Source organism: Apus apus, chromosome 12, assembly GCF_020740795.1.
Source record: "Apus apus isolate bApuApu2 chromosome 12, bApuApu2.pri.cur, whole genome shotgun sequence".
In the NCBI taxonomy this organism is placed as follows: Eukaryota; Metazoa; Chordata; class Aves; order Apodiformes; family Apodidae; genus Apus; species Apus apus.
The window spans coordinates 3,464,974-3,490,405 of NC_067293.1; the positions used below are offsets into that span (position 1 = coordinate 3,464,974).

The window sequence follows — 25,432 nt, forward strand, 5'->3', positions numbered from 1 at the left end:
TTGGGACTGGATGGTCTATAAGGTGCTTTCCAACCCAAACCATTCTATGCCTCTATGCTTGGTCCACCCACCCGTCCCTCTGTCCGTCCCGCGCCCCGCGGGCACAGAAGCCCCGCCCCCTCCCTGTAGCCCCGCCCACTCTCTACCCAAGACCACGCCCATTTCCACAGCCCCGCCCACCGCCCGCTGCCCTCCCCGCCGCCTGGGGCGCATGCGCAGAGGGCCGGCGGCCGCCATGTCGGCGCGGGCGGTGAGGCGCGGGCCGGGGGCGGGGCGGGGCGGGGCGCGGGGCGCGCTCCCGGGCCGCGGGGCTCCTGAGGAGGGCTGGGCGGGCAGCGGGGCCCGCGGCCGGCGGCGGGGCCGGGGCCGGGGCCGGGCGGGCGCTGCAGGTGAGCGGGGCGCGCCGGGACGCTCTGGAGTCTCACCTCGCTCGGGGTCCCGGAGGGGCCCGGTGTCCTGCGGGGCCTGTGCGGCCGGGGGCAGCGGGCCGGGCCGGGGGCAGAGCGTGGCTGGGCTGTGTGAGGAGCGCGGGGCCCGGGCGGCGGGGCCGCGGCTGCCTCGGTGCTGGCCGGGCTGCCCTGAGGACGGGGGCGGGTATCGCTGGTTGTCGCGGGGGCCTCCGGGGTGACCCCTCTGCGAGGGGAGGAGCAGCGGGTGGCAGTGGGGGAGACCCGGTTTGTGGGGAGGGGGTCCCCCCTGGCAGCCGGGAGCCGGGGTGAGGCAGCACGGCCGAGCTCCGGGGGTGTCCGGTGGGCGGGGGGGGCACAGGGCTCTGGCGGGACCGGGCTCCGGGCTGGGAGCAAAGCGGGACCGGCACGGCTGGTGGTCCCAGCGGGCGGGTTGCTCCGGGACCGGGCGCTTTGTGCCTCTGGAAAAGTGTCTTCAGCTCGCCTCTTCCAGACATTGTTCTGCGGCCATTGTAATGGTCTTTTTTTGGTTGTTGTTGTTGTTTTTTTCCTTCCCCGGACCCTGTCTGCTCATCGGTGCTCATTGTTCCCTGGTCTTTGATGGGCTGGTTGAGGTCTGGGTGCGGGAAGGAGTTTTGGGGGATTAGTTCTGAGATGCAGCCATTAGAAATGAGGATGTAACCTTAGGTTGTAATTAACTTGCCAGTTTCTTCTCCCTGTTCACATGAGATTTAGGCCAAGTTCTGTTTTTCCTAGATACTGTTCAGGACTTTTCGTTTCCATATAAGAATGTGACTTTAACTTGAGAGCTCTTGGAGTCTTGGCTGGAGTCCTTTGTGTAATTCAGGAGCTGCAAGGTGTACATCTTTCTCAGTTTTGTATGGCAAAGGGCTCTTCAGCTTGAGTATTCTGAGTGCTAATGAAACTGATGCTGACTGGGACCTGCTGTGGAGTCTGCATTGGGAATATCTTCCCATTTTAATATGGCTCATGCATTTGAATAGAATGCCACAGAGGAATCTTCCTTATGCTTTCTCCAGTGAGCTACACATAGAGATAATGCTAATGAAGAACCTTCAGGGCACTCTCCCTACTTCTCTGATTTCATGGTAAAGCCTGTTCTGCAATCCCATTTAATACTAGAATACACTGCAGAGTGTTGATAGTAAAAAGTTTAGGTAGTAACTAGGATTAAACGCTATCCTGAATGCACTTCTTGTGATCTCTTTGCTTCTGTGATTTTCAAAATTGTGCTTCCAAACATTTTCCTTCCCTTCTGAAGTTCAAAAAAACTTGTAGGGAGCTGCCAGTGCCAATTAGCATGCTGCTCTGCTTCAAAGAAGCAAGACTGTTTCTAGTGAGCCTTGGCTTGACACCAGGTGTCAAAAATGGAATAAAGTGGCTTTGCCCCTGCAAGCTTTTTTTTTTTTTTAATTTTAAAGAGTTTATTCTGCTCTTCTGTAAAAGATTCACTAGACTGAAAGTCAACTGACTGAAAGTCAAGTGAGGCCATAGTTCACCTGTATCTATTCCATAGCAGAAATGGTGGCTTGGGAGTTCTGTGACTTGTGGTGTCACTGGAACAGCTTTTGGAGATGCCAGGTATGAAGCAGATCAGCAAGTGTACCCAGCTGGGAAAAAAGGATCATACACAGACTCCCTGATCCAGTTTGCAATGCAGTCCCACAAATGATAGGACAGCATGTCTGCGGGGAGATGACGAGCTCTGGGATCATCTCAAACAGCCTGTGAGGATTTGGCTCACTCAGAGCAGGGCTGAGCAGGGTGGAGAAGAGAGGGAGAATGTTCAGCTGGTATCTCTACAGACACAGCATGTGAGATTGATGCTGAATCCTGCAATAAGCTCTAGGGGGGCTCAGAAGGGAGGTGAAATGTAGCTGCTGCAGAAAGGGCTCCTGTGCTCTCCTGTGGACTGGCTGGAAGCACTGTGAGATTGAGTGTACAAAGTAAAGCCTTGTTTTTTTCCCCCTGAGGATTTTGTAACCTGAAACGTGGTTCTTTTTTGTTTTGCAACAAGCTCAGAAAGATGTTCAAGTTCTTTAAATAAGAATATACAGACTATCACACGTTGAGAGTATCTCACTGTAATACTTGTATCTGTTTCTTTGACAGTGGCGATCAAGCCCAGGATGTCTGGATTTAAAAGCATAACCTCTGCTTTCTGAATTAAAAGTTCCAATGATGTTATCTCAAGGGCTATATGTTCTTAGTGTGGTCTAGCTAGTAAAAAAGATAAATCGGTCTATGCTACAAAGAAACATGTTGGTAGAGACTCAAAATTAATTTGCAATGTATTCTTCTAGGGGTGTTTCTGCTAGCACTACTATGACTTCCACAACCACCACAAGCAAAGCTCTTAAAAATGCTCTGCTTTTTCATGGTTGTTCCATTGCTGAAGTAGCTGTGATGCTTTTTTCCCTTTATTCTTGTACATTGTTTTTTTTTTTTTTTCTTTATTCTTTTAATTGATGTATCTGTGCTGGCAGAACTTTCTGAGAAGGTGCACTGTGGCAAAAATTGAACAATTGAAGAGCAGCCTCAGAGAGAGAGAGAGAGAGTATTTGGTGTTCGGCTGTTTCACTGTATCGATAGTGCAGAACTTTTCTAATGACTCTTAATAGTTGACGGAAGTTGACTTTGATGCCCTCAGGCTAGGTTCACAGGGACAGGTGCCTCTATCACAGATCTGACATGGTGTATGTGGATGTCAGTGTGAGGTAAAAGCTTAAATAGATGGTGCAACACATGTTCTGCTTTCCTTTCAAGGTTCTCTACTTTCAGCTTTTTTTAATTCTCACAGCTGTATTGCATTGTCAGTACTGGATGGAAACATTTGTATGGTTTTCTTTTTAACTGTTTGTGATGCAACAGGTTTCTTAAAACTGGGAGAGCAGAGCTTTATGGGTAAATTAAAAACACTAGTGTGGAAGAAGATTTTTGAAGTATATATAGCAAAGTGTCTATGAAAAACTTACAAAACTAAGGGTTTTACATGGTAATAAGTTTTGAGGTAAAAGCCACCAATGCCAGATAGTGTGGGTAGCCTGTATCCTGTGTCATTTGGATCTGACAAGGGAACTAAGTTGTAAGTGTCCTGAGGTGGGAGACAGAGGGAACTGAAGACAGGAGTTCTTCAGAAGTGGTTTTCTTGAAGTTACCTTTTGGATTAGGAGGTAGGAAGAGATCTGTTTTGTCCCTGAAAGCTGGAACAAAATTTAAGTCTGACTACTTAAAATGACTTATGTGTTTCAGAAGAGACTAACAGTAACAAAATGCAAGATTTCACATGTTCAGTGTCCTGTATTGAATTTGATGTCTTCCATGCTTTTGAGAAGCAGCATTTAAGTGAAGCAGGTGTACTAATTTTTTGAAGAATGCATCAGCTGCTGATTTGCATTGTCAATGTTTTTTCTTTAAACTTGCTGTGGGAAATGTGTCATTTTGTTTCCTTTTGTGGGAACAGTGCTTTGTTGTACATATTAACAGCATGGTCATATGATTTCTTGAGGCTTTTGTTTTATCTTCTTTGTGATGGATGCAGCTGCTTGGTGGTGCATTCTGTAGTTGTGAAATGAGAGATTTGTTTGGTGATGCCAACAGACTCTTGCCTTTTAAAGCTATTCTGCTTGTTTTCTTTATTATGAAATATTTAAAATTTGAGAAAGCGTAAGTACAGGTGAGAGCAGAAATGAAAATAGGTTGTGAACACAAGTTGTTGTGCCAAAGAAATTCTCAAAGCTTTTTCACTTGCTTGTAGTTGCTTAAATTTTGGGGAAAGCTTAAAACCTTTTTCCCTATTCAAGAGCATCAGTCTGACAAGGTGGCCCATGCCTGCTGGAACTGTCAGGTGGTGTGTTCTGCTCTTCCTTTCCAAGGAACCCTGCTCTCGAGGGATGTTCAGGCAGTGGTGCACATGGAAGGCTATTGACAGGGCAAAACTGCTGATGTGTTTCTGTGCAAGAGTGGATGGGACCAGAAGTGTAACTGGTTATCAGTAGTCAAAGCAGCAGGACTATTTACCCACCTTCCTTTGGCTCCTTCTGGTGTATATACTTGTTTCTCCTGCCTCTCAGAAATCTCTCATTAGCTGAAGGTGGGAGGTATAAGCTGCTGTAGGATGGAGGTCCTGTCTAAGCTGTTCCACCTCGCTAGAAGAAAAGTGTTGGCACAGAGCAGGTGGGAATGTGTTGCACAGGTCTTGTGGTTACAATCAGGGATGTGGTGGTTTGAGTGCTTGTCCTAGCTCTGAGGGCTTAAGAGCAAGTGATACTGGGGTGCTCAGCATCTCAATGTGTTACTCCCTGTAGGAATGTAAGTTTCCATCTTTGCTGGGAAGCAAGAGAAGAACTTTGTTCCTTTATTCCTGGTGAGCAGAAGAAACTGAGAGGACAAGATTTATCAGCCTGTATAATTTGGAAATTGCAGACCAGGGTTTAGCAATATGGCAAATGAAAACCATGTTACACTATTAATGAGCTTGATTACCCCTCCATCTGGTCACATGCAAACTGTTGTGAGGACGGTGAGGTTCCATGTCATGAATAAAATAAAGCAGAATTTTTGTGGTGGGGGAGTTGATAATAATGAAGCATTAGAGAGAATCCTGTAGGTCAAAGAAAGCAAGGTAAACATGTGAATTTCAATGCAATTCCTTTTTCTTGGTTGCTTTTTAGGGTCTCCAAATCCATGGTCTGTCCTAGTCTTCAGTTGAATGTTTTCCATGTGTGTTTTGTTTAGCATCGTGGGAACTTTGATTCTTTTGAATAACTGACCTTATCTGTTAATGCTAATGTGACGTATCCAGCAGTATGTTAAGATGATGATCTGAAATATTCAGCAGGCTTTTACTGTACTGGCACAAACCCCAACTCTCTAAAATTGAAGCTGTTTCTCTTACACATTGTTACAGTCTGTTTTATTTGTATTTAAATAATTCTGTAAGAAACGAATGCGAAACACTTTTTTAAAATTTTATCTTTGTAAACATGTAATGGATAGAAAAAGTAACCAGAAGATTCTCACTTGCAGGGCAAAATGTGGTGCTAGAGGCTTTGCAGGTAGTTTAGTGCTGCAGATACCTCCTCTGATGCATCTCTGGGTGGTCCTGCCTTGTGCCCTGATCTGCTGCAGCTCCCTTGGCAGAATTAACCCTTGTGTGATTGCAGGGTGACTTCTTTCATGCTGCTTATCTCATGGGAAACTAACCCACTCAGCAGTGCTTTTATCAGTTTGCTAACTCACCCTGTGGCTATACCTTGCAATTGCTCTCACAGGGAGAACCAGGAACGATGTGGCTGGAGGTGAGTGGAGGGGAAAGCAGGACTGCTTCTCCCAGCAGGTGCTGAAGATGGAGCATTGAATTTAACGCAGCAGGGCCAGGACAGTGCTCCCACTTCAAACTAGTCATGTTTCCAGATGCCTTATGAGACGTGTTCTTGGGACTGCTGTTCTCCAGTTAGTTTTCCATCTGTGTAGGAAGTGAACGATCCATATAAATTCATTCTTTCTGTAAAATCTTTCCATGGAAGCCTAAGTTCTGCACTAACAATAAGCTAGGGGAAAGCCATTTATCTCAACTCTGGAGGAACACTGACCTGCATCTTGTTGCTCATAGGTGTTATCTGGCTTTCGAAGGAAGAAGAGAGGGAGAAATGGGTTACTCTTCTGTCTTGCCAACTTTTGGCTTCTCAGTCGGTGCCTGACTCCCAAGTATAGCTTTGGTGTTATGAAACAGGCACGGTTCTGGGCAAGCTTATGACTGCCCACAGATTTTGAACAGAAGAGAGGAAGTGAGTAGCAGATCCGTTATTTAAAGAAAGCCATGAGTAGCAACTGAATCCTACAGACGTTGGCATGTCTTCTCTATATGTGTATTATTGTAGCAATGGATTACCCAAGCACAGTGCCAGTTGTAGGAGACTTGTATTAATAGTCTATCCCTCCTGCCTTGCCTTGATCATCTTTCCACCCACTACTACAGAGTAACTTTTAAGGTAGCAGCAACTAAAGGTTAGAAAATGCTTATGTGGTTGTATTGCTCTCACTTATTAACAACTATCTTTTATTGCTTGTTTATGTTGGAAACTTTTAGCAGGAACAGAATGTAACCAGTTCTGTTCTCTTTAATGTTGAATTTGTAATTCAGCAGTGATGTTCTTGTATCTAGAAATTTAAGCTGGGCTCTTGTGTTTGCTGTTCTAAGTTTGATTTAATACAATGGAATTGAAATATTTCCATCAGGGTATATGCCCAATGAGTTACATTTTATATAAGCTAAAGACCGCAAGCTTACACATCCAAACTGGAAATTAGGAATTAATACTTGAGCTGCAAAAGAATTAGAGGATAAATCTAGATAATTCAGTAATACTGAATTTATTAGATTGCTGAAGTGACTTTACTTTGCCCCCTCAGTGACTATGCAAATGAGAGCAGTGAGAGCAGTCTCTTGTGTCTGCTCACATTTGTCACCGAGGAATAACAGCAAATGCATAAGCACTTGCTGTCCTTCGTGAGGCTGGGGTGATAGAAACCACTGACATCTTTAATGGTGGAAGGGCCAGTGTGGGGAGTTTTGTGATCCTGGGGAAAATTGATACTGTATTATCCCCTGAGCCAGAACATTTTGTCCTTAGTGTCCAGACAGGGAGTGTTATTTAAAGGAGAGCAGTATTGAGATGACCATGTTATCAGCTATCTTGGGGATGGTGGAAGTGTTATTAGCAGTTACCTTAGTGGTGATGGTATCACTTGCTACAAGAGAGCCTGGCCTGTATCTTTGCAAGTAGGCCAACCTTTTTCAGGAATGGTTTAGTAGCTTATCTTAATGTAAGGTTAAATATGTGGAGGAGTTTGCTGTGAGGCTCTAAATCAACCGTGGTTCAGCTCCCCTAGCATGTTCTTTTAGCAAGAAAATAGAGACTCTGAGGTTTTGTTTTCCTACCACAATTCCTTAAGTTTCTCTTAATGCTCTTGCTGATGTGTAGACCTGATGGTGTTTAAGAGCCTTGCTGCTGGATCTAGACCTTGGTTTGATAGTGTTTCATTTGCACACAACAAAAAGGCAGTTTCTGTTCCTAAATCTTGTTATGCTACTGTAGCCTTTTTTCCACCTGTTATTTTTCTGGGGTTTGTGTGTTATTGTTGGTAAGGTGGGTACATTGAAATAAAGAAATGGTTAATATTGTTGGCAAGATCTTGGTAAGCATGTAGTCTAACTTTAGCCTGTGGTGGTAGCATATTTCTCATTTAAAACTTGTAACATTCAGGCAACTCAAATGGATTTTAAAACATCTCTTGCCTTCCTTCAACGGCAAAGGCTTGCATGCTCTTACTATTGGTGCTCATGTGTCTGTCCTCACTTGTGGAGCTTTGCCTTATGTCTTCTCTGAGAGCTAGGTGAAAATACCTCCCTGGAAAGGGCTGAGCAGGCATAAGCAAGGCTTACCCTCTTCTTAAAGTTCATTCCTTAGGTGATGATGAGTGTGCCAGCAGCTGCAGTTTCTTTTGGAATCCCAGCAGGCGTTTTGTCTGGTTTTGCTGTTGGCCATCATTCCTGGTTTGTAGGAGAAAATATTTCAGCAAGGGGGCTGTAAACCTTACCTCTGGCAGCTCAGACAGTTATGTGAGCTATTCTACAGAATTCCAACCAAAATAAGCTGGAGTGGTTTAAACAGCCTAAATAATCACTCTTTGTATCAGTTGATCCTGAGTAAATGGGTTAAAAAGTACTTAAGAGCATCTCAGCTGGTAGCCTTCTGGCAGAGAGCAGGGACAAGCAGCTGAGGGTGCTGAGCTCTTTCACAGCACAGCTGCTGTGTCTAGAGGAGATCAAACCTAGGGCAGAGGTTCACAAGCTGAAGCTTGACAGGCAGAAATTTGGCTTCTCCCCTGCAAATAACCCTGTGGTTACAGGTGGAAGAAGAGGATCCCAGTTCATCATCCTTGTAGGGAATCAGTGTTTTTGTTCATTTTTTGTCTTGTTTTTTTTTTTTTTTCTGGTTAGGCTGTAGTAGTCTGCTGGTGCGGAGTGAAAAAAAGTAGTTAAGTGTAGACATGGTTTGTGGGGATGCAAGGATGGCAGTAGTTTTAGCATTCTTCTGAACTGCTGAAGGTGGATGCTGTGGGATATGGCGCAGGGCTGCTGTGGAACACTGTCCTGTCTTCCCCACATGCCTAGAGAAAAATCCATGCTATGGTTATAACCAGCTCCCATCACTGGTTCAGATTGTTTATTCATTAATAAAATTAATGGTAGGAGGGAGTTGGGCTGGAAAATGTGCATGTGTAAAAGATGATGTTGCACGGCAACACTTTACAGTACTAACATGGAGTCAAGAATAAATAATGGCACATAAGGAAATGGGAGGAGGAAAAAATGAGTGGGTTGGAGGAAAAATGCTATCTTTGTATTGACTGGATTGTTCCAGTGCCATCCCAGATGTGTCTAACAAGTCTGACGTTGTTTGAGATTTTCATTACTGAGGGCCTTTCATGGGACCCTGCACTGTAATGCTTGTGTGTGTCAGGAGCCTGACATGGCTTTGCAGGGACACAGGTTCTGCAGAATGCTCTGACAGATCATGGAGGGAAGCCTGGGTCTTACTCCCAGGCTTCTTCTTGCTGATTTCTAACCTTGTTATCCTGGCTTTCTTCACCGAAACGACCTGTTTAAGAGGCTTCCTGAGGAATCGTGTGTCATTCCTAGCACATTAATATTTTAATTCTGGAATGTGGGTCTTTCCGCATAGCTGTGCATTTATAAAAAGCAAAGTACTTTGATAGATTAAAAGGGGAGTGTCAACAGGAAGAAAGCTTCATGAAATAAGACTGCAGTAGCTTCTCTAATCTTTAGGTAGCTCCTTTGTTTTGATTAAGACTTCTGAATGCCCTGTAATGCTTCTTATCTGATACTATTGGTTAACTTGGGGTTTCCTATGTGGTTTTGTTGATAGCATTGTTTTATTGTTTTAATTGGATGAATAATATCAGGTTGGTGAGGGCTTGAAACTGAAAAAAGTTTGTTCATTGAATAGAAGCGACCCTCAATATTGCTTACTGGATGTGAGAATACAAGTTGCCAGGTTTTTTCTTTGCTGAGAAGAAATGCAGAGGAAGCATAAGCCACAGCATTGTTGCCAGCTCTTCCTTACTCTGCTTTATGTCAAAATGGACAAAAAATGTGTCTGTCGTTGCAAATGGCAATACTACTAATTGTACTTTGTACTTTGGGGTAACTTGCTGCTCTTTTTTTCCTTTTCAGTTGGACATGTTATCTTTTGAGCCTTAAAAAGAAAAGCAGTGTGTCCCCAAATTCTGCTCTCCAGTTGTTCCTTCTGGCCAGTAGGATGGCTATGAAACCTTTTGCTGTGACTTTGTGCTATTTCAACTCTGTTGTGGGTGGTGCTTCTTTTGCAAGTCCTGCCTGGATGGTTTTCTCCTGTGATGGCAACTGTGAGATGAATTTATGAAAACCATGGTTGGCTTAGTATCTTCTGTTAGGATTTCTGTACCTCCTGTGACTTGTAAGCATTTAGTGATTTAAATTATAAAAGTGGTGGCTGTACTTCTGAGAGACTGGCTAATTTTATGCAAAAATTAACTCTGGCTTTTTTTCATCTGCACTGTTGTTGAAATTGATTTTGATTTGAAGCTGTGGTCTTGCAGAATTGTGTGTGAAATACTCATGGAAAAGAGAAGGATGCCACAGATTTGTGGTCACTGGTGTGAATTTTCCCTCCAGGCAAGAAGTGGGCCTATCCAGTTTTCCATTCACAGGAGAGATAGAGCTTGGAGAGCTGTGGAAGCTGATTGTTAACTCTTTTAGAGATGCTGTACCCTGCAGTTCTTTAAAATAACATCTACAGTGAATAACAGTGTGCAAACTTGTGTGACAATTTTTTTTTTCTCTCCCTGAACTTTATTCTAGATGTCAAAATTAACCTGGACTACTTGGGAATGGCGAAACATAGCCCTGGGATCCTGGCATGAACAGTAAGAAAGTTGAGATGCTTTGTGTATGCAAGTGATTATTGTTTTTTAATGGCTAAACCTCAGTGAAACTGTTCCTGGTCAATTAACATAGCCAGGCAACACATTGTGGTGTTCAGTGTGGGTGTTTTCATAGAATCACAAAATGGTTGGAGTTGGAATGGACCTAAAAGATCATCAGGTTCCAACCTCCCTGCCATGAGCAGGGACACCTCCCACTAGACCAGGCTGCACAAGCCCCATCCAACCTGGCCTTGAACACCTCCAGGAAGGGGGCATCCACAGCTTCTCTGGGCAATCTATTTCAGGGGTTGCTCAGCTGGGGAGCACTCTTTGAAAGACAATGCTGGGGAAGTCTCTGCAACCAGTGGAGATGCAAAGGCTACGATGGGTGGTGTGTTACGAAATTATTGAGGTGGTAGCTGAGGAATGCTTTCCTGCAATGTGTCATTATATTGTGAGATTTCACTGTAACCTACTGTATAATTATATAAAGACTGCATTGTCATGGAGTATCTTGAGTACAAATTAGTATGAGATGTGATTAGACAAATTAGTGGAAGAAAAAAGTGAATGGCAGAGTGGTGAAGGATATGTTCTGGATGCAGTTGTGGGAAGTCACTGGAACCTTGGCTGAGGGAAGCTGATGGAGTGCAGTGTCGTGTTACTAAGTTGGCTGCTGTCAGGTAGCTTGGCTAAATAGGTCTTCAGTTTGACCTTTCATAGCTGGCTTGTGTGGTGTTTTCCTTACGTGAAACTTAGCATTTAATAAATGTTGATTAAATGGTTTATGCTTCTAAGAAAGCAGGCACCTTTAAAACTGTTCTTCAGTGCTGACCAAAACAATTGGATATTTTTGTGTTGGTAGCCTGAACCTTCCTAGTTTGAAGGTTTCGTAAATAAATATGTATGTACATTATTATGTACATTTTCTGTGTTATTTATGTAGCCTTTTCCAGATGTTGCAGTAGGCATCCTTAAATTGATGCATTGAAAATTATTCTGAATTTTCCCAGTACAAAATAAATGCCTTATGAGAGACTGTGTGGGTGAGTAGCATGTTTGTAAAGTGTAGGTTTTTAGCAGGTGCTGTTGATGATACTTGTCAGCCTTCCCTGGGACAGAAACTAGAAGGCTTTTGTATTGTTAAATATCATTATTTGGATATAGCAAACTGGAAATAATCTCTTGGAAGCTTTTGTATCTAAACTCTTCACAGCAGTTTAAGTACTTAACATCCAAATGTTTGAATGAAAAATATTTCATTTTCTTTTGGAGAACTCTCTGACCATGTTCTGTTTAACTCTTCCATGGGAGCAGTGTTTTACTTAGAGCTTTCCAAAGCTGGTTTATAGACTTGAAATGTTAACACTGTTAATATCTTGAAAATCTCAGAACTCTCCATTGTTGTGGATCAAGTTTTGTAGCCTTAGGTTATTTATTAGGAAAATTGATAAAGACATAGAAGCTGTTTAGTTCTGTACAGTGCATATAACACAAGGAGATACTGTTAAGATTGCTTTCAGCTTTTTTAGAGGTTTGTTCAGCTTAGCTGAAAAAGATAAATGTATGTACTTGTAGATTAAGTAGCTTTGGAATCTTACTAGAATGCTGCTAAAGCTTCAGTTTACCTTTCCTGATCATGGATAAACTGAGCTAACAGCTTAAGCTCCTGCTTGGACAGTTATTTCAAACTGTCCTGTTTAGCAAGCTTCACTGTTTGAAAGGTAAGATTGTTTACAGACCTGCTCTGACAAAACCTTGTGATTTTTTGTGGACTTGAGAACAAACGTTCTTAATGTCAGAGTAATTACACATGTCCAGCGTGGTCCAGTACAGCATCACATTTTCCTGCAGCCTTTGGTACCATTTTAAATTGTGTATTTTGTACTTGAGTGTGGTTTATAAGCAGTGTAGTAATGGTTCAGTCTTCTTCAGAGAACTGCTTTATGTTGCTATATGAGTGAAATACCAAACTAATGAGAAACTTGGTTTTTATATGTAAAATATTAGTGAAGACTTCTAGGCTTGTGTGAATGTGCTGAAGCTTGGTTTATTTTGTGTTCCTGAAATAGGTTGAATGAAATTTTTATTTAACACATTTTTAAAGTACTTTAGCAAAGGCCATTATGTAACTGAAGGTAACGAGCATGATAGCGTTGCTTCTGGTGGGTAAAAGTTCTTCACTTAATACAATTACTACATTTCCATTAGGATAAGATCTGTTCCACTACCTAGAGTTGTATTTCAGCAGTTTAGTGGCTTCCTTTATCACGCTTGAGTTTTTCAGCATGCAGTGCCATGGGTGACTGGAGGAAATTGGTAGCTTCAGTTGTGTCTTATCTAGTTTAAAAAAAAACCCCAGGATTTCTTTTGTGCATGGAATGGCTTTAATTTGCAAATGTGTAAATTCTTACATACTTCTACTTTGTATGTGGAAAACAGTATTGATCCTACTGTTAATTATTGATTATCAGGTGATACTGGATATATGGTAATGCTGCTCTCAGGTAATGCAACTCTGCCTGTTATAAAAAATGGGAGAGTGTGCTGACCTTGGGAAATGTTTTGGGAAAATGCCTACTGATGTAGGCTATTTTACATCTTACTTTTAAGATAGAAGTGCATTTTTGGGCATATACTTCTCTGTATTTAGAGAAAGATTATCCTATTTCTTACTATTCAGAGATTAAAGCTGTTCTTTTAAGAGTATAGGTCAATGTCAGATTTAATTGTGTGCTGCCTCAAGAGCCAGTGCTGCTTTCATGTGCTCTCCACAGTTGCTCAGTGGGTGCTGGGGACATGGGGCTGCCACCAGGGGGGTGGGCTGGCCTTGTTCCTTGGGTGGGAGACAGTCTTAGCTCTGCTGGACACTGCCTGCCCTCCCACAGTGCCACCACACTTTATTGTACATTCTTTAACATCTTTTGTTACTAATTTGCTGCTATTTCTGCAGAGCTGACTGTAACTGATTTCAGTAACCCACGTGAGCTGTAGGCATCCTCTGTCAACTATGAAAAATGTAGAGATTTCTGATAGAAGACAAAATATAGGCATAAAAACAAACCAGTTTGTTTCACAGGGTGTCTGCTATTTGAATTGTGTGCACCGGTGTATGACAGATACACAGTATTTGTTTTTATTTGATGAAGTTGGAGTTAGAAGTAGTTTAACTTCTCTGTGAAATGCTAATCAAGTTTACATGGGTCTTAACCACACCTCTTTTAATCTGTCTTTCTAAATTCATGCTGGAGGTTGTTTTAACAAAAATTAAGAAGAAATTCTTCATTGTGAGGGTGGTGAGCCACTGGCACAGGTTACCCTGGGAGGTTTTGGCTGCCCCATCCCTGGCAGTGTTGAAGGGCAGGTTGGATGGGACTCTGAGCAACCTGGTGTAGTGGGAGGTGTCCCTGCCCATGCAGGGGGTTGGAACTAGATGATCTTTAAGATCCCTTCCAACCCAAACCATTCTATGATTCTATGGTATAGTGGGTTGTATAGGAAATGAATTATTATTCATAAATATATATCCTTTTGTATATCTGAAAGAATGACAGCAAAAATATAACTGCAGCAACGGGAGCAAACATCACAAACTAGAGATCTGAAGAACTTGCACAGCAGTGAGAAATTCAGCCCACAGCTTGTGGCAGGAGGCAGCAAGTAGATGCTGGTGATCAGATTTGTGCTTTCTGTGGTTGTAGTGAAGCTGTAAAATTGTATTTGGAGGTGTGGTTTTATCATATTTGTGTGTTGGGCATCTGTAATCAAGGGTGAGGATGGAAAAGTTGGTATCATCTCTATCATTAAAGTTAAATATTAACTGAAACTCTTCTGAGTATGGAAAACTTTGTATTTTACATGGAATTCAAGCTATCTGAATTTCTGTGGTGGTGAGACTAGTGCTCTATTCTTCGTGCACTTACTGAATTTCGTACTTTATTTGAAGAAAAATTGTCTGTTGCCACTTGTAGAATCGTGTGCATTGGCTTGTCCATCCTGTGCTGTTTGTTTTTATAGTCTTTAGTTTTCTCCTACATACAAGAAAAAAAAAAATATCTGTAGCATTTCTCATGATTTTCTACTGCAAACCACCCATGCAGCTCCAGAGGGGGAGTTTCTTTTGTCCCATAAGCAGTGGTTTTTTGAAAAAAAAAAGAGAAGAAAAATTCAGCTTTCACCTTGCAGCATAATTGGCTCAGCTTTCTTTCACAAGGAGAATAATGTGAGGGGATTAACATAAGCTGTTCTGCTGAAACCCCATCACAGAGAAACCTTGAGGTGAGGGGAGGAAATATACAGATAGAAGGGATTTAATTTTTTAAATGACACTTAATAGCTCTTTATTGGAAACTAGGGTTATAGTCATTAGAATTAGTACTGAGTGTATTTAAATAGTTTATCCAGTCTGTTGTGTTAAATAGACTCTGGAAAAGGTGAAACAGATCTTTTCAGGAATTCAGGCCTAGTTTGGTCCAGCACAAATTTCCTGTGTACTGCTAACACTTGTTTCTCAAAAAACTAGCAGCCTTCTAGCTAAGTTGACTTGGAATGACCTGTTTGGGGAAAGGTTGTTAAATGGAAGTATTAAAAAAAGTTACTTTTATTTGTAGTTAATCATTGAAAGGCCAGGCTTTCTTACCAATCTAAGAAAAGTGGCGTGAGCATCATCGTTGATATATATTTACAGATAAGCAACCCTATTAAAGGCCATATCAAAGGAACATGGTCTTAACCTCACCAAGCAGGTGTATGGAAAGAGGTTGCTTAACTATATATGCAAACCATGTACAGTGGCCTCCTCTTGGAAGAGGCCAACTTAATTTATTTCTTAGTATTAATTTAATCCCAACCGTACATTTTGGTGAAGTTGAGAGCCACCTGTCTTCTGATGCCTTCCGACTGGTGTGGATGTACTTGCCCCTTCAGAGAAGCCCGTGCCATGCCCACAGTGTGGTTAAATGCAATACCCAACTGAAAGAGGGGAGATTTAGTTCAGACATTAGGAGGAAATTCTTCATTATGAGAGTGGTGAGACACTGGAACAGGTTGCCCAGGGAAGTTCTTGATGCCCCCTCCCTGGAAGTGTTCAAGGCCAGGTTGGGTGGGGCTCTGAGCAACCTGGTCTAGTGGGGAGTGTCGTGCCAATGCAGGGGGGCTGGATCTAGATGATCTTTAAGGTCCTTTCCAACTCAAACCATTCTATGATTCTGTTTACTCAGCAGACTTCATTAACAGAGGAAAACCTGAAGTTTATTTGAAATAAGGAGGTCCTGAGGTGCAGCAACACCAGGAGTTAAGAACCACCTTATTCTACCAGCTGCTCTAATATCACTGGAAGGAAAAGGAGCAAGTGAGATGCTGTTAAGCAATTCTGTTTGATGCTGTCTCAGTTCTGGCATGTTTAAAGTCTTGCAAAGCACACACTGAATTTATAATTCATGCTTACAAATATTGTGTGTGATTTCTTTCCACTAAATGTCTAGATCTACTTTGGCAAAAATTTAGACAGGCTCTTAAATTAACTTTGCTTGTGACCTACTCCTTGAAGCTAGAATTTTATCATAGAATCATAGAGTGGTTTGGGTTGGAAGGAACCTTAAAGATCATCTAGTTCCAGCCCCCCTGCATGGGCAGGGACACCTCCCACCAGCCCAGGTTGCTCCAAGCCTCATCCAACTTGCCCTTCAACACTTCCAGGGAGGGGTAAGCCACAGCTTCCCTGGGCAACCTGGGCCAGTGTCTCACCACCCTCAGAGTGAAGAATTTTCTCCTAATGTCCAATCTAAATCCAGCTCTTTCAGTTTTAATCCATTACCACTTGTCCTCTTGCCAGAAAGCAATGGGAGGGGAGAGGATGATTTGTGGAGGTTCTTTTGTTATATGTAAACTGACTTGTTATTTCAAATTGTTACATACATTTACTGTTTTGTGACTACATCTAAAAAATTCTATTTTACTTTTGTGTGTTAAAAGTATTAATTAAGAAATAGGATTTTCTGCTTTGGGTTGTGAATTAATAGTAAATTGCTTTAAAGAAATATCTTAATTTATACAGCTACTAATTTTTTATTATTCACTGACATATTATTGTAAAGTATATAAGAGAAAAAAAGCCCACATGTGGCTTTTTTCAGGGGTTGTGCATAGTTTGTTTTGCAAAGCTTGCTGCCAAATGGTGTGTCCAAGCTGAAATGTTACAACTTTTTCCCTGTCCTTTGAAGTGGAAGTATGAGCTCACAAACTTGAATATAGTCTGTAGGCTTTCATTTTGGTTAATGGCTGTAAGATATCATACTCTTGAGGCATTAAAAAAAATGAACAGGGAGTTCTTGATCAACTATATTTGATCTTAAAAATGGAACTCATTAAAATTTCGACCTCTTGTGCACAAATTAATGTGATTCTGCCTTGCACATAAATAATTTGAGCTGTTTCCATCTTAAAATAAAAGGTGGCTTTAATGAGTCTCAGCTTCCATTTTATTAAATTGTTCGTGGGATAGTCTGGCTCAGGAGCAACTGGGTTAAACCAGGAGATTATTTGAAAAATCTAGGGCATGTGCTTTCTCTGCTCACTTGATTAGGTTTCAGAATTCATCCTTCTTTCCACAGCAAAGAACAGAGTAATACGTGCACACAAGAAGCATTTTTCTTTCTTTGGTGCTTCTTTATCTCTGTAATTTTACTGTAGAAAGTTAGTGGAACAGGGAAGAAGTCCTATTGTCTGTCGATGTTTAGCATGACTATGTTTTGTAAAAATCTGTGGGATCTGAGGGGCAGATGCTTTTTTTTGGGATGTCTGTGACAATTCTTCACTTCTGCTTCAATTCTTTTCTGTTTGACTACAGGTGCATGAAGAACAGAGCAGATATTTTCGCTTACCAGAGATGATGTGGAGAGACACTTTGTGAGTAACTGATGTGTGTTTTCTAAAAGGCTAATGTGGGATTTGATTTTTTTTTCTTAACTTAGAGTAATTGTCCATTTGCAAAACACTTTCATTTGGCTCTGGAAAGCTGTGAATATAAAGCCCTTTGTGGAATCCATATACGAAGCTGATTGTTGAAATAAAGAGCTGGAAGACAGAGCAGCTGTGTATGTGTGGTTTCATAAGTGATGAGCCATGACGCTTGGCTCTTCTACAGTGATCAGTTGACCAAAGGCTTTTGCAGATGACTGCTGTTATGTCTTCTAGACACTAGTAAAAACCTCTGGGTATATTGTCAACCTTAAGTACAGTTAACTCAGGACTTAGGGGGCCTGTTCTGTCAAGCTTGTAGGTGCTACCTGTTCTACATTCTAATGTTTGTTGTCCCTCTCTGGTTTTGGTTGGAAGCCTGTTACGTTTGCTGTGAAGAAGATAGGAGTAGTAGCAGTCAGTAGAAGCTTTCCTTAAAGTTTTCAGTTCCTGCCTGCTGGAACACAATCATAGTCTGGGAATATGCAGTTAAGCTGCACTCCCAAATAGGAAAGGAGGAGCCTTTGTCAGAATATAAATGTACCTAATTAAGTGCTTAAAGGACTTATTTTTGTGGAAACAAGATCATTTTTTATTATCACAGTTAGGTGATGCAATGTCTTCTTTGTCAGATGGACTACATAAATATGCGGTTTTCCTGTGCTGTAGACTCATCACCCACCTCTTTCTTTCAGGTTGCTTAATCCCAGTGTTTCCTTTCTCTTGGCCAAATTTCCAGTAACAGTTGAGAATTAAAGCAGCATGTTATTTTAGGATTTTCCATTATAGTATTTTTGCTTATTTTCTAGTATGTTAAGTGTAATAGTAGTAATGTGGTCTTGGGTGCTTTCTATTCAACCATAAGTTCTGATACTCTGGAGCTACTGCTTTGTTCTAATGGTAATAATCTAGGAGAATGGTTTCTTTCTGGGCAACTTCAGTGCTTTGAGCTCTTCAGTGCCAAGAAAATCAGAACAGCTGTTACCTCAGGCAACTCAATTTCTAATTTTTCCATTTGTAGTATTAATGCTATACCATGAAAATTTAAGTGTTGGGTTTTTTTGTTTTGTTTTTTTTTTTAATTGAAATATATTCTTTTATTATGGTGGCTAGTAATGTCTTAAACTCCAAGGAAGAAGCTAGCTTGGATTCTTGCATGGGATTTGCCTTTTTCGTTACCTAGCTCTAAGAAAAAAGTTTTTAAATGGTTTTTAGGCTCCTCTCATTCTGGAACCTGTTGCATATTTTTATAGATAAGATTTTGTGATTTGAAATTCACTGATTACTTAAAGTCATTAACGCTTAATTTCCTCAGTCTAGGATGAGGTTCAATGTCTGTATATTGTGGCTGATAGTCTGTCTTGCTTTCAGTCAAGAGAAAATCTACTTCAGGATAATACTGGCTTGTAGTAATCTTTTCCTTGGCTTCTTCCAGGCTCTGCTTGACAGTTCAGGAAGGCTGCAGGAGGATTTCCTTGTAACAATATCCTGGCCAGGTGCTGGATTCTTTATGAAGCAGCAGAAGTCCTTGTGCTGATCCAGCTGACTTACCCAGGAGATAGTGTTGATTTGATTTACCCTGTGACCTTGAGATCACTGTCTTGTGGCCCAAGTCCATGAAGGCTTTGTGACAGTTGGCTAAGTGGCAGCGATAATATGGAATATTATATAAGGATAACATAACTTTTAAGAATAGTTAATATTTTAAATAAAAATATTGTTCTGTATTGCCTTTTGCAGATAACCAGAGTAGTGGAGTATTTGATTCCTTGGTCATGGTGCATGTTGTTCTTGTTTTCAGATTCTGATCAGGGCTCAGTACCCAGGTTAGGTCTCATGGGCAGAGCTTTCTTTGACATCTCCTGGAACTGCTCTGGTCTGCCCCTGGGACAGTCTTCCTTTGGCAGTCCTGCCTCTGACCCAGTAAGTCAGGTAGGCCTTGCCCAGGTGTCTGCTACTTCCTTAGGTTTCTTCCTCTGAGTAACACTGTTCTTAAGTGTCCCTGTTTAAGTTCTCTAAACTTAATAGCAGAGATTTCTGATGTTACTGATGAGGTGAGGGTATGTTACCAAATATTTGGTTTGGTTCAGATTATTTTTTTTCCAACTTTCAAGGCTGCTTTCTTAGGGCAAAGAAGCTTATTCATAACTAAACATCTTTACACTTTCTTAAAAAAAAAAAGTAAGTTCTTTAAACTCTTGCTGTAGCTTCTAGGAGCTTTAAGGAAGTAGAAGTTGTGTGGCCATCTGGTATGTACAGGCCTGCATAAGTTTTATGTGCTTTGGGCAGGCACTTTGTTAGGAAAGTGCAGGTGTATTTGTCTCCTGGGTATCACTGTATAGAGCTTGGAAAAACTTGCTGTTGAGAAATAATGTCACTATTTTTAAAAATAAGATACCTGTTATTATCAACTTCATACAACTGGAACTTGATTGTTTCCTTTTTTTTAACACAAGAAGCATAGTTAAATATAAATGTTCCAAGTGTCAGTCTACATAGCTTAAAATACTTTCATAGTGATGCCACAGTTACTGGTAATACACTTTTCTCTGAGTGTATTTACAGATGTTTACTATATTTTAGTGTTGCAATGTTCCGAAAAGGCTCTGAAAAATACAGAAGTTATTTTGTGGGGCTAGCATGTAATTTGTACAGATGGTTGCTGTGAAGGATCTTCTAGTTGCACAGCAGGCAGCTTTTCCCTGTCTTCAGCATGTGGCTGGGTCAGGTTGTGCCCTGGTACTTAAGAGAGCGGATAAGGCTTATAGGCAGTGACACCCACCATGAAGAGTGTTTCTGGATTTGCCTACATTAAGGCTCCTCTGTGTCAGCATTAGTAGCTGCAATAACAGGTAATACCTCTGTGGCTTGTTTTGTTAATTTTTATGGGTTATTGCAAGCATGAGTATGGGTAAGATGTCATGGGATAGCTTGTGAATGCAATAGAGCTTAGTCCGTGTTGCAGGTTGGAAGTGCAGGAAGTAGTTGATTTTCCCAGTTCTACATGGTCACAACCTTGGCTTGAACTTTTGTGCTGAAGTGGTATTTACAGTTCTATGAAGTTTGTGGGATGTATAATGAAAACTGCTATTTACCTGTTACAGCTTTTAACATAGTTTATTACTGTGCATTTTTAAATGTCCTGTGTCTGGTTAAAAGTGGAAAAATGCTTCACCTTTGCTCAAGCAGCAAACTTTAAAGGATTTAAAATATACATTCCAACTCAGTGCATTAAGTAAAAATGTGGCTTTGTTAATAAAGTGTGAATGTACAATAAAAGCTTTTTCACCTGGTAGTATTGACTCCCTACATTTATAAACTTAAAAAATACGGATTCCTAAGTATGCTGGATAATGTTTAACTTAAAATTGTAGAAATCATGTACTTAAACCAAAAGGCAGAGGTGCACACTCATTCCCTAGGCTGATTTTTTTTTTTCTGACAGGCTGAATGAGGGTGCCTTGTTCTACTTGACATCTGCCCATGTCTGAGTAAGTCTAATTTGTGCAGTAGTAATAGGTACTTGAGCTGTACCCTTGGTAATCAGTAGATTAGGAGTGTATGTGACAAGCTGGACACCAAAGGGACATGCTGTATCTAAGCTATTCAGTTTCCTCCTGAGTGGACTAATATGTTCCACTGGCCTGCCCTGATCTTAGTGACCACATCGAGTCTTTATGCTCTTAAAATAACTGACACTCAGCAGCTGGTTTCTTACCAGGATTTTTTTTTCACTGAGTGTAGAGAAAGTGGGATCCAAATGTCAGGAATCCTGTTGTCTTAATGGAGATAATATAAGTTTTTATTTTACTAGCGTTTGCTGGATTGCTTCTGTGTGCTTTTTTTAAAAATGCAGTGCTGGTCTAATCAGACTTTTGTTAGTGGAATCAGTTAGGCTGGTGTGGATTTATTAAATATAGGTGATGAACTGAGCTTTAATATGCTGAATTTGTAGCCATAGGTGACTTGTGTTGGAGAAAAGGCTTATGAGGGATGAAAAATGCAGGTGAAATGGAAGTCCTTTGCATAACATTGAAGATGTGGTAAATCTGTAAGGACGTAAACATTTTAGGAACACTTTTACATCATATTTTTGGGCCAATGTAAAAACTTGGTTAAACTTAGATTCACTTTGTCGTAATTATTTGGTTCATTGTGTAAATCCAGGCATGAAAGAGTTGATCAGGTAACTTAAAATTGGAAAGAGGATTTCCTCTAAAAGAACACTTTGACACGATTATCAGTGTTGCAAATTTTCTCCTTTCTGCTGCTTCATTTCAATGCAGGGGGTTGAGACTGGCCTGGCACAGTGCCCTATGCCTGGTGTCACACGTGCAGCTGCTTGGGTGAGCTTCAGGTCCCTGCCCCATTTGTGGGAAAGATGTGATGCCATATAGCAAGGTAATATTTTCAAGCCTTGGAAATCTGATAAAAGAGAACTTAACATTCAAATTAGAAAGCCTGTAACTGCCAAAACACAGATTGATTTGAGAACCAAGATCCACTAGGGTACAGATGCTGGTGTATTTAGGCAATGAAATAATCCTCTTTTAGCTTGGGAGCACAGAAACATGATTGTGCTGCTGCAAATGCTATGCAGAGTTTGAAACTGCTGAATGGTTTTGAGATTATGGGCTTGGTTGCTTTTTAAGACTATATCAAGGTTTTTCTTTCCCTATGTAACAATCTTGCTTTCTTGTCTGTAGAATGTCTTACTAAAGGTTCCTCTAGCTGTGCACTGAAGCAGTTTGTATTCTGATTTGGTGCAGGCATCCTTCTGGACTGTTTTGGGACATGTTTTAGGATGATGAGGGCAAGGCAGTGGCTCTTCTGGAGCTTTATACTCTGCAGATCAGTAAGATTTTAATTGCCAGCTTCTGTCCTGCATGTTAGAGTGTATTTTTGACAAACCAGATGTTTATATTGCTTTCATAGTGCTCTTTTGTGTCCTGCACAAGCTAGTTTTGCAGCAGAATCGTTTGCATAAAACAAGAGTTACTTGTACAATTTTAAATAGGGATTTGTATGATTGAGTTGGGTGTAGTGAGTCCTGTTCTCTTAAACAGTCTTGTTTCCTTTTTAGTATATGTGGCTTTCCTGAAATGACAGTGCTTGTAAATAGCATTTTGGGAAGTCTGAACTGATCCATCATAGGCTTACTGCTGGCTTTTCATGAACTGTGTGCAATCTCAAGTGTGTTTGTTGTTTAGTAACAGAAGCTTCCTTTAATTTTTGAATTTGGGCAGTTTGACACAACTTCTGTTTTTAACAATGATCTCTTCCTTTGGCTTCAATGAGCCAAAATTAAATAGCTTTGAAACAGTGTGTTGTTTTGTTAAGTTTGGTGTTTTTTGTTTTTTTTTAAAGTAGCAAGTAACACTGTCATAATGTCTTTTCACTTACAGAGAAAAATCCAATGGGAATCTTTTTAAAATGTGTGTTTGATGCCCTCTTTAACACTTGCTCCCAAGCAACCCTGACTCAATGGGTCTTGCATATGGGTGTTTGCAGCTGGATCAGAACAGCCTCTGATGGAAAGGCCGGAGTCTCTCCTGTTACCATGCTAGCAGAGTTCTCAGTAATCAGTTTGCTTCTCATGTTTAGTTTCAGTGGCTTTTGGCAGAGATAAAGAGCTTTTTGTACTGGTTTGCAAGAGGCAAAGTGCTACCTTAACAACTACTGCTTACTTGCATGTGTAATGCTTTCCTGTGCTATGTCAGCCTTGAGCTCCTGGTTCTTGCTACAAAGGCTTATGGATAGTCTATCTCACTGGATGCAGTCTCATGTTTTAAATTAAAAAATTAAAATTGAAGAAATGTACGAACTTCCCAATGAAGCAGATTTTTCATTTGTACTTCATCTCGATGAGCGACTGATTCTGCAACAAGTTGAGCTTCTTTGCAATTTAACCATCCCATGCTTTTATTTCGTGTGTATGTGAAAATGCTGTGAAAACTACAGCTCAATCTCTGGTTTGCAGAAACTCTACTTAGGTAATTTGTTGTTTGAATACTTGCCTATAAGGAATGCTGGCACACAAAAGTAAAATAAAGCATCTTTCATCTGAAGTGTTTCTAAGTCGGAGTGCAAAAAGAGAGCAGGTGCACGTGGGGATCTATGCAAAAATCAAACCAAATGACTAAGAGGAAATAGTTGCAGTGTTTCAGCACTGACAAATGTCAAGTGCCATGTGTCATCGCTGACTTTGTGGTTTTGAAGGAGAACTTATCATAGCTTTTTTTTTTTTTAAGGGACCTTTGTGCGTAAGGGGTCACATGAAAGACAACACAGAGGTGCTTGTTGGACGATTTGCCAAAGGCCCATGGGGAACTAATGTTGCAAAAACTGCAATACTGAGCCCTGAAGGGCATTAGGGAGCAGCTTTTTATGCTTAATGTTGTGAAGAACGAGTATTGGATGGATGCTCTGTAGTAAATGAATGTGACTGAATGAATAAGGCAGGAAGACATGTCAGAATTTTCAAAGGTTTAAGAAGTGTGGAGCTTTTCTGAAACCAGAAGGATTTAGTTTTGGGAAAGATGAGCAGATAACAAGGGAGGAGAGGTTGCATCTTGAAGATGCAAGAGAAATAGCTCTGGAAAAAATTGTCCTGTATTTGACAGTAACTCTTTATACAAGAAAGATCTACCTGTGAAAGAGGTTTTTTCCACAGTTTATTGACTTGATGACATAAATTGATGAAAGTAATTTATCAATGTAACTGCATTTGCTTAAGGCTCTTACTACCCTGAATGTCTAAGATCTTTAGAGAAATGGTACCTTTTTGTCTCCTGTATCTTCAGTCTCTTTGGAAGGGAAAAGATCCTGCAAACAAAACACTCTCCTTTATCTCCCCCCACCAAACAAATTACCAATCAGGCAAAATTGCACATTCTGAATGATGTAGCACTGCAGGCAAGATGAAAAGCATAAATGTAGATCTATCCAAAGACTCACATTAGTATGTGGGTAGAAAAGAAGAAATGAAAATATTTTTATTTAAGTATTGTCACTTTCACCCAAGGCTTTATAATCTTAATGTCTGAAGGCCTAGTTCAACTTTTGAATTTCACTTTAATTCTTGACACTTTTTTGGTAAGGAGAACAAATAGTAAAGCTCAGTGATTTTTATCAGAGCAGAAAAAACCCTAGATATTTAGCCTTAGTGGTTCTGTAATCCAAGATTTCTGTGGATTTTTCTGACTTGGTTGATCCAGCTTCCCTTGCATCTGCTTTTAAGTATCCAAAGACCAATTTTAGAACAAGGAGGCAATAACAGTAACTTATCAAATCTTTCAGTGTGATAAAAACTTTCCTTATCTGGCTGGAAAGGGATTTCTGACTTAGAACAGCTGATTTCAGTATATCTTGTCTTATTTTATTGCACTCTACTTGCTCTTTAATCTTTTTTGTGCTTATATTTAGAAAAACCCCCTACAGATTTAAGGCAAGATTAGAGATGATCACCTTGTCCCAGAAGAAACACCACCAACCTTATTTCAGTGTCTTCCTTTCTTTTCATCAAGTTTTTAACAAAGGACCAATTGTGCCTTAAGTAACTGAACCTGATTTCAGGAAGCTATAAAATTGTTTACATTTTTATCTTGAGCTGGACTTTGCACACCTGTGAAGGTAGTTTTGTCTGATCTGATGAATTTGTTGGAGTGACTGGTTTCATTCTTTCAAAGAAACAAGAAAAACAAGGTGTTTCTAGTGCAGTATCTTTGCAAAGAAAATATGTTAAGATGTGTGCTATATCTTTGTTTTCAAGTTTTTTGTAGTTGAATTAGGAACTTCATGCTTGAAAAGAAAAGATAAACTTCGATTCCTTAAGTTTATGAGAAAGCTGCTGGGACAAAGGTTTCTGACACTCCTTTGTAAAGGAACTTCATTGTGCCAAGAATTTCTCTTTTGATTTGATTTTTTTTTTTTTTTCCTGAGGACATGGCAGGGATCTGTTGGGTGCTTTTCTTCACTGCTGTATGAAATACAGCAGCATGAATAAGTGTTTCAGTTGGGAAACAGTGTTGGTAGGATTTGTTTTCTCTTGTAGG

At 40.8% G+C, this 25,432-nt stretch overlaps 1 protein-coding gene across 3 annotated transcripts in view; it reads left to right on the top strand.

Annotated features, from left to right (window-relative positions):
* The first annotated feature begins 224 nt into the window (after positions 1–224).
* Positions 225–25,432, top strand: part of KLHL13 (kelch like family member 13) — a 73,145-nt gene continuing 47,937 nt past the window's right edge. Inside the window, exons 1-3 of one of the 3 annotated variants that reach the window (XM_051630590.1) lie at positions 225–250; positions 10,357–10,421; positions 17,269–17,327. In XM_051630590.1, coding sequence (XP_051486550.1) covers positions 17,308–17,327 — 20 coding nt within the window. In that variant the 5' untranslated portion in view covers positions 225–250; positions 10,357–10,421; positions 17,269–17,307. Of the gene's footprint in view, positions 251–322; positions 390–10,356; positions 10,422–17,268; positions 17,328–25,432 lie in introns of those variants that run through there. The other 2 variants (XM_051630592.1, XM_051630591.1) reach the window with 2 other exon arrangements.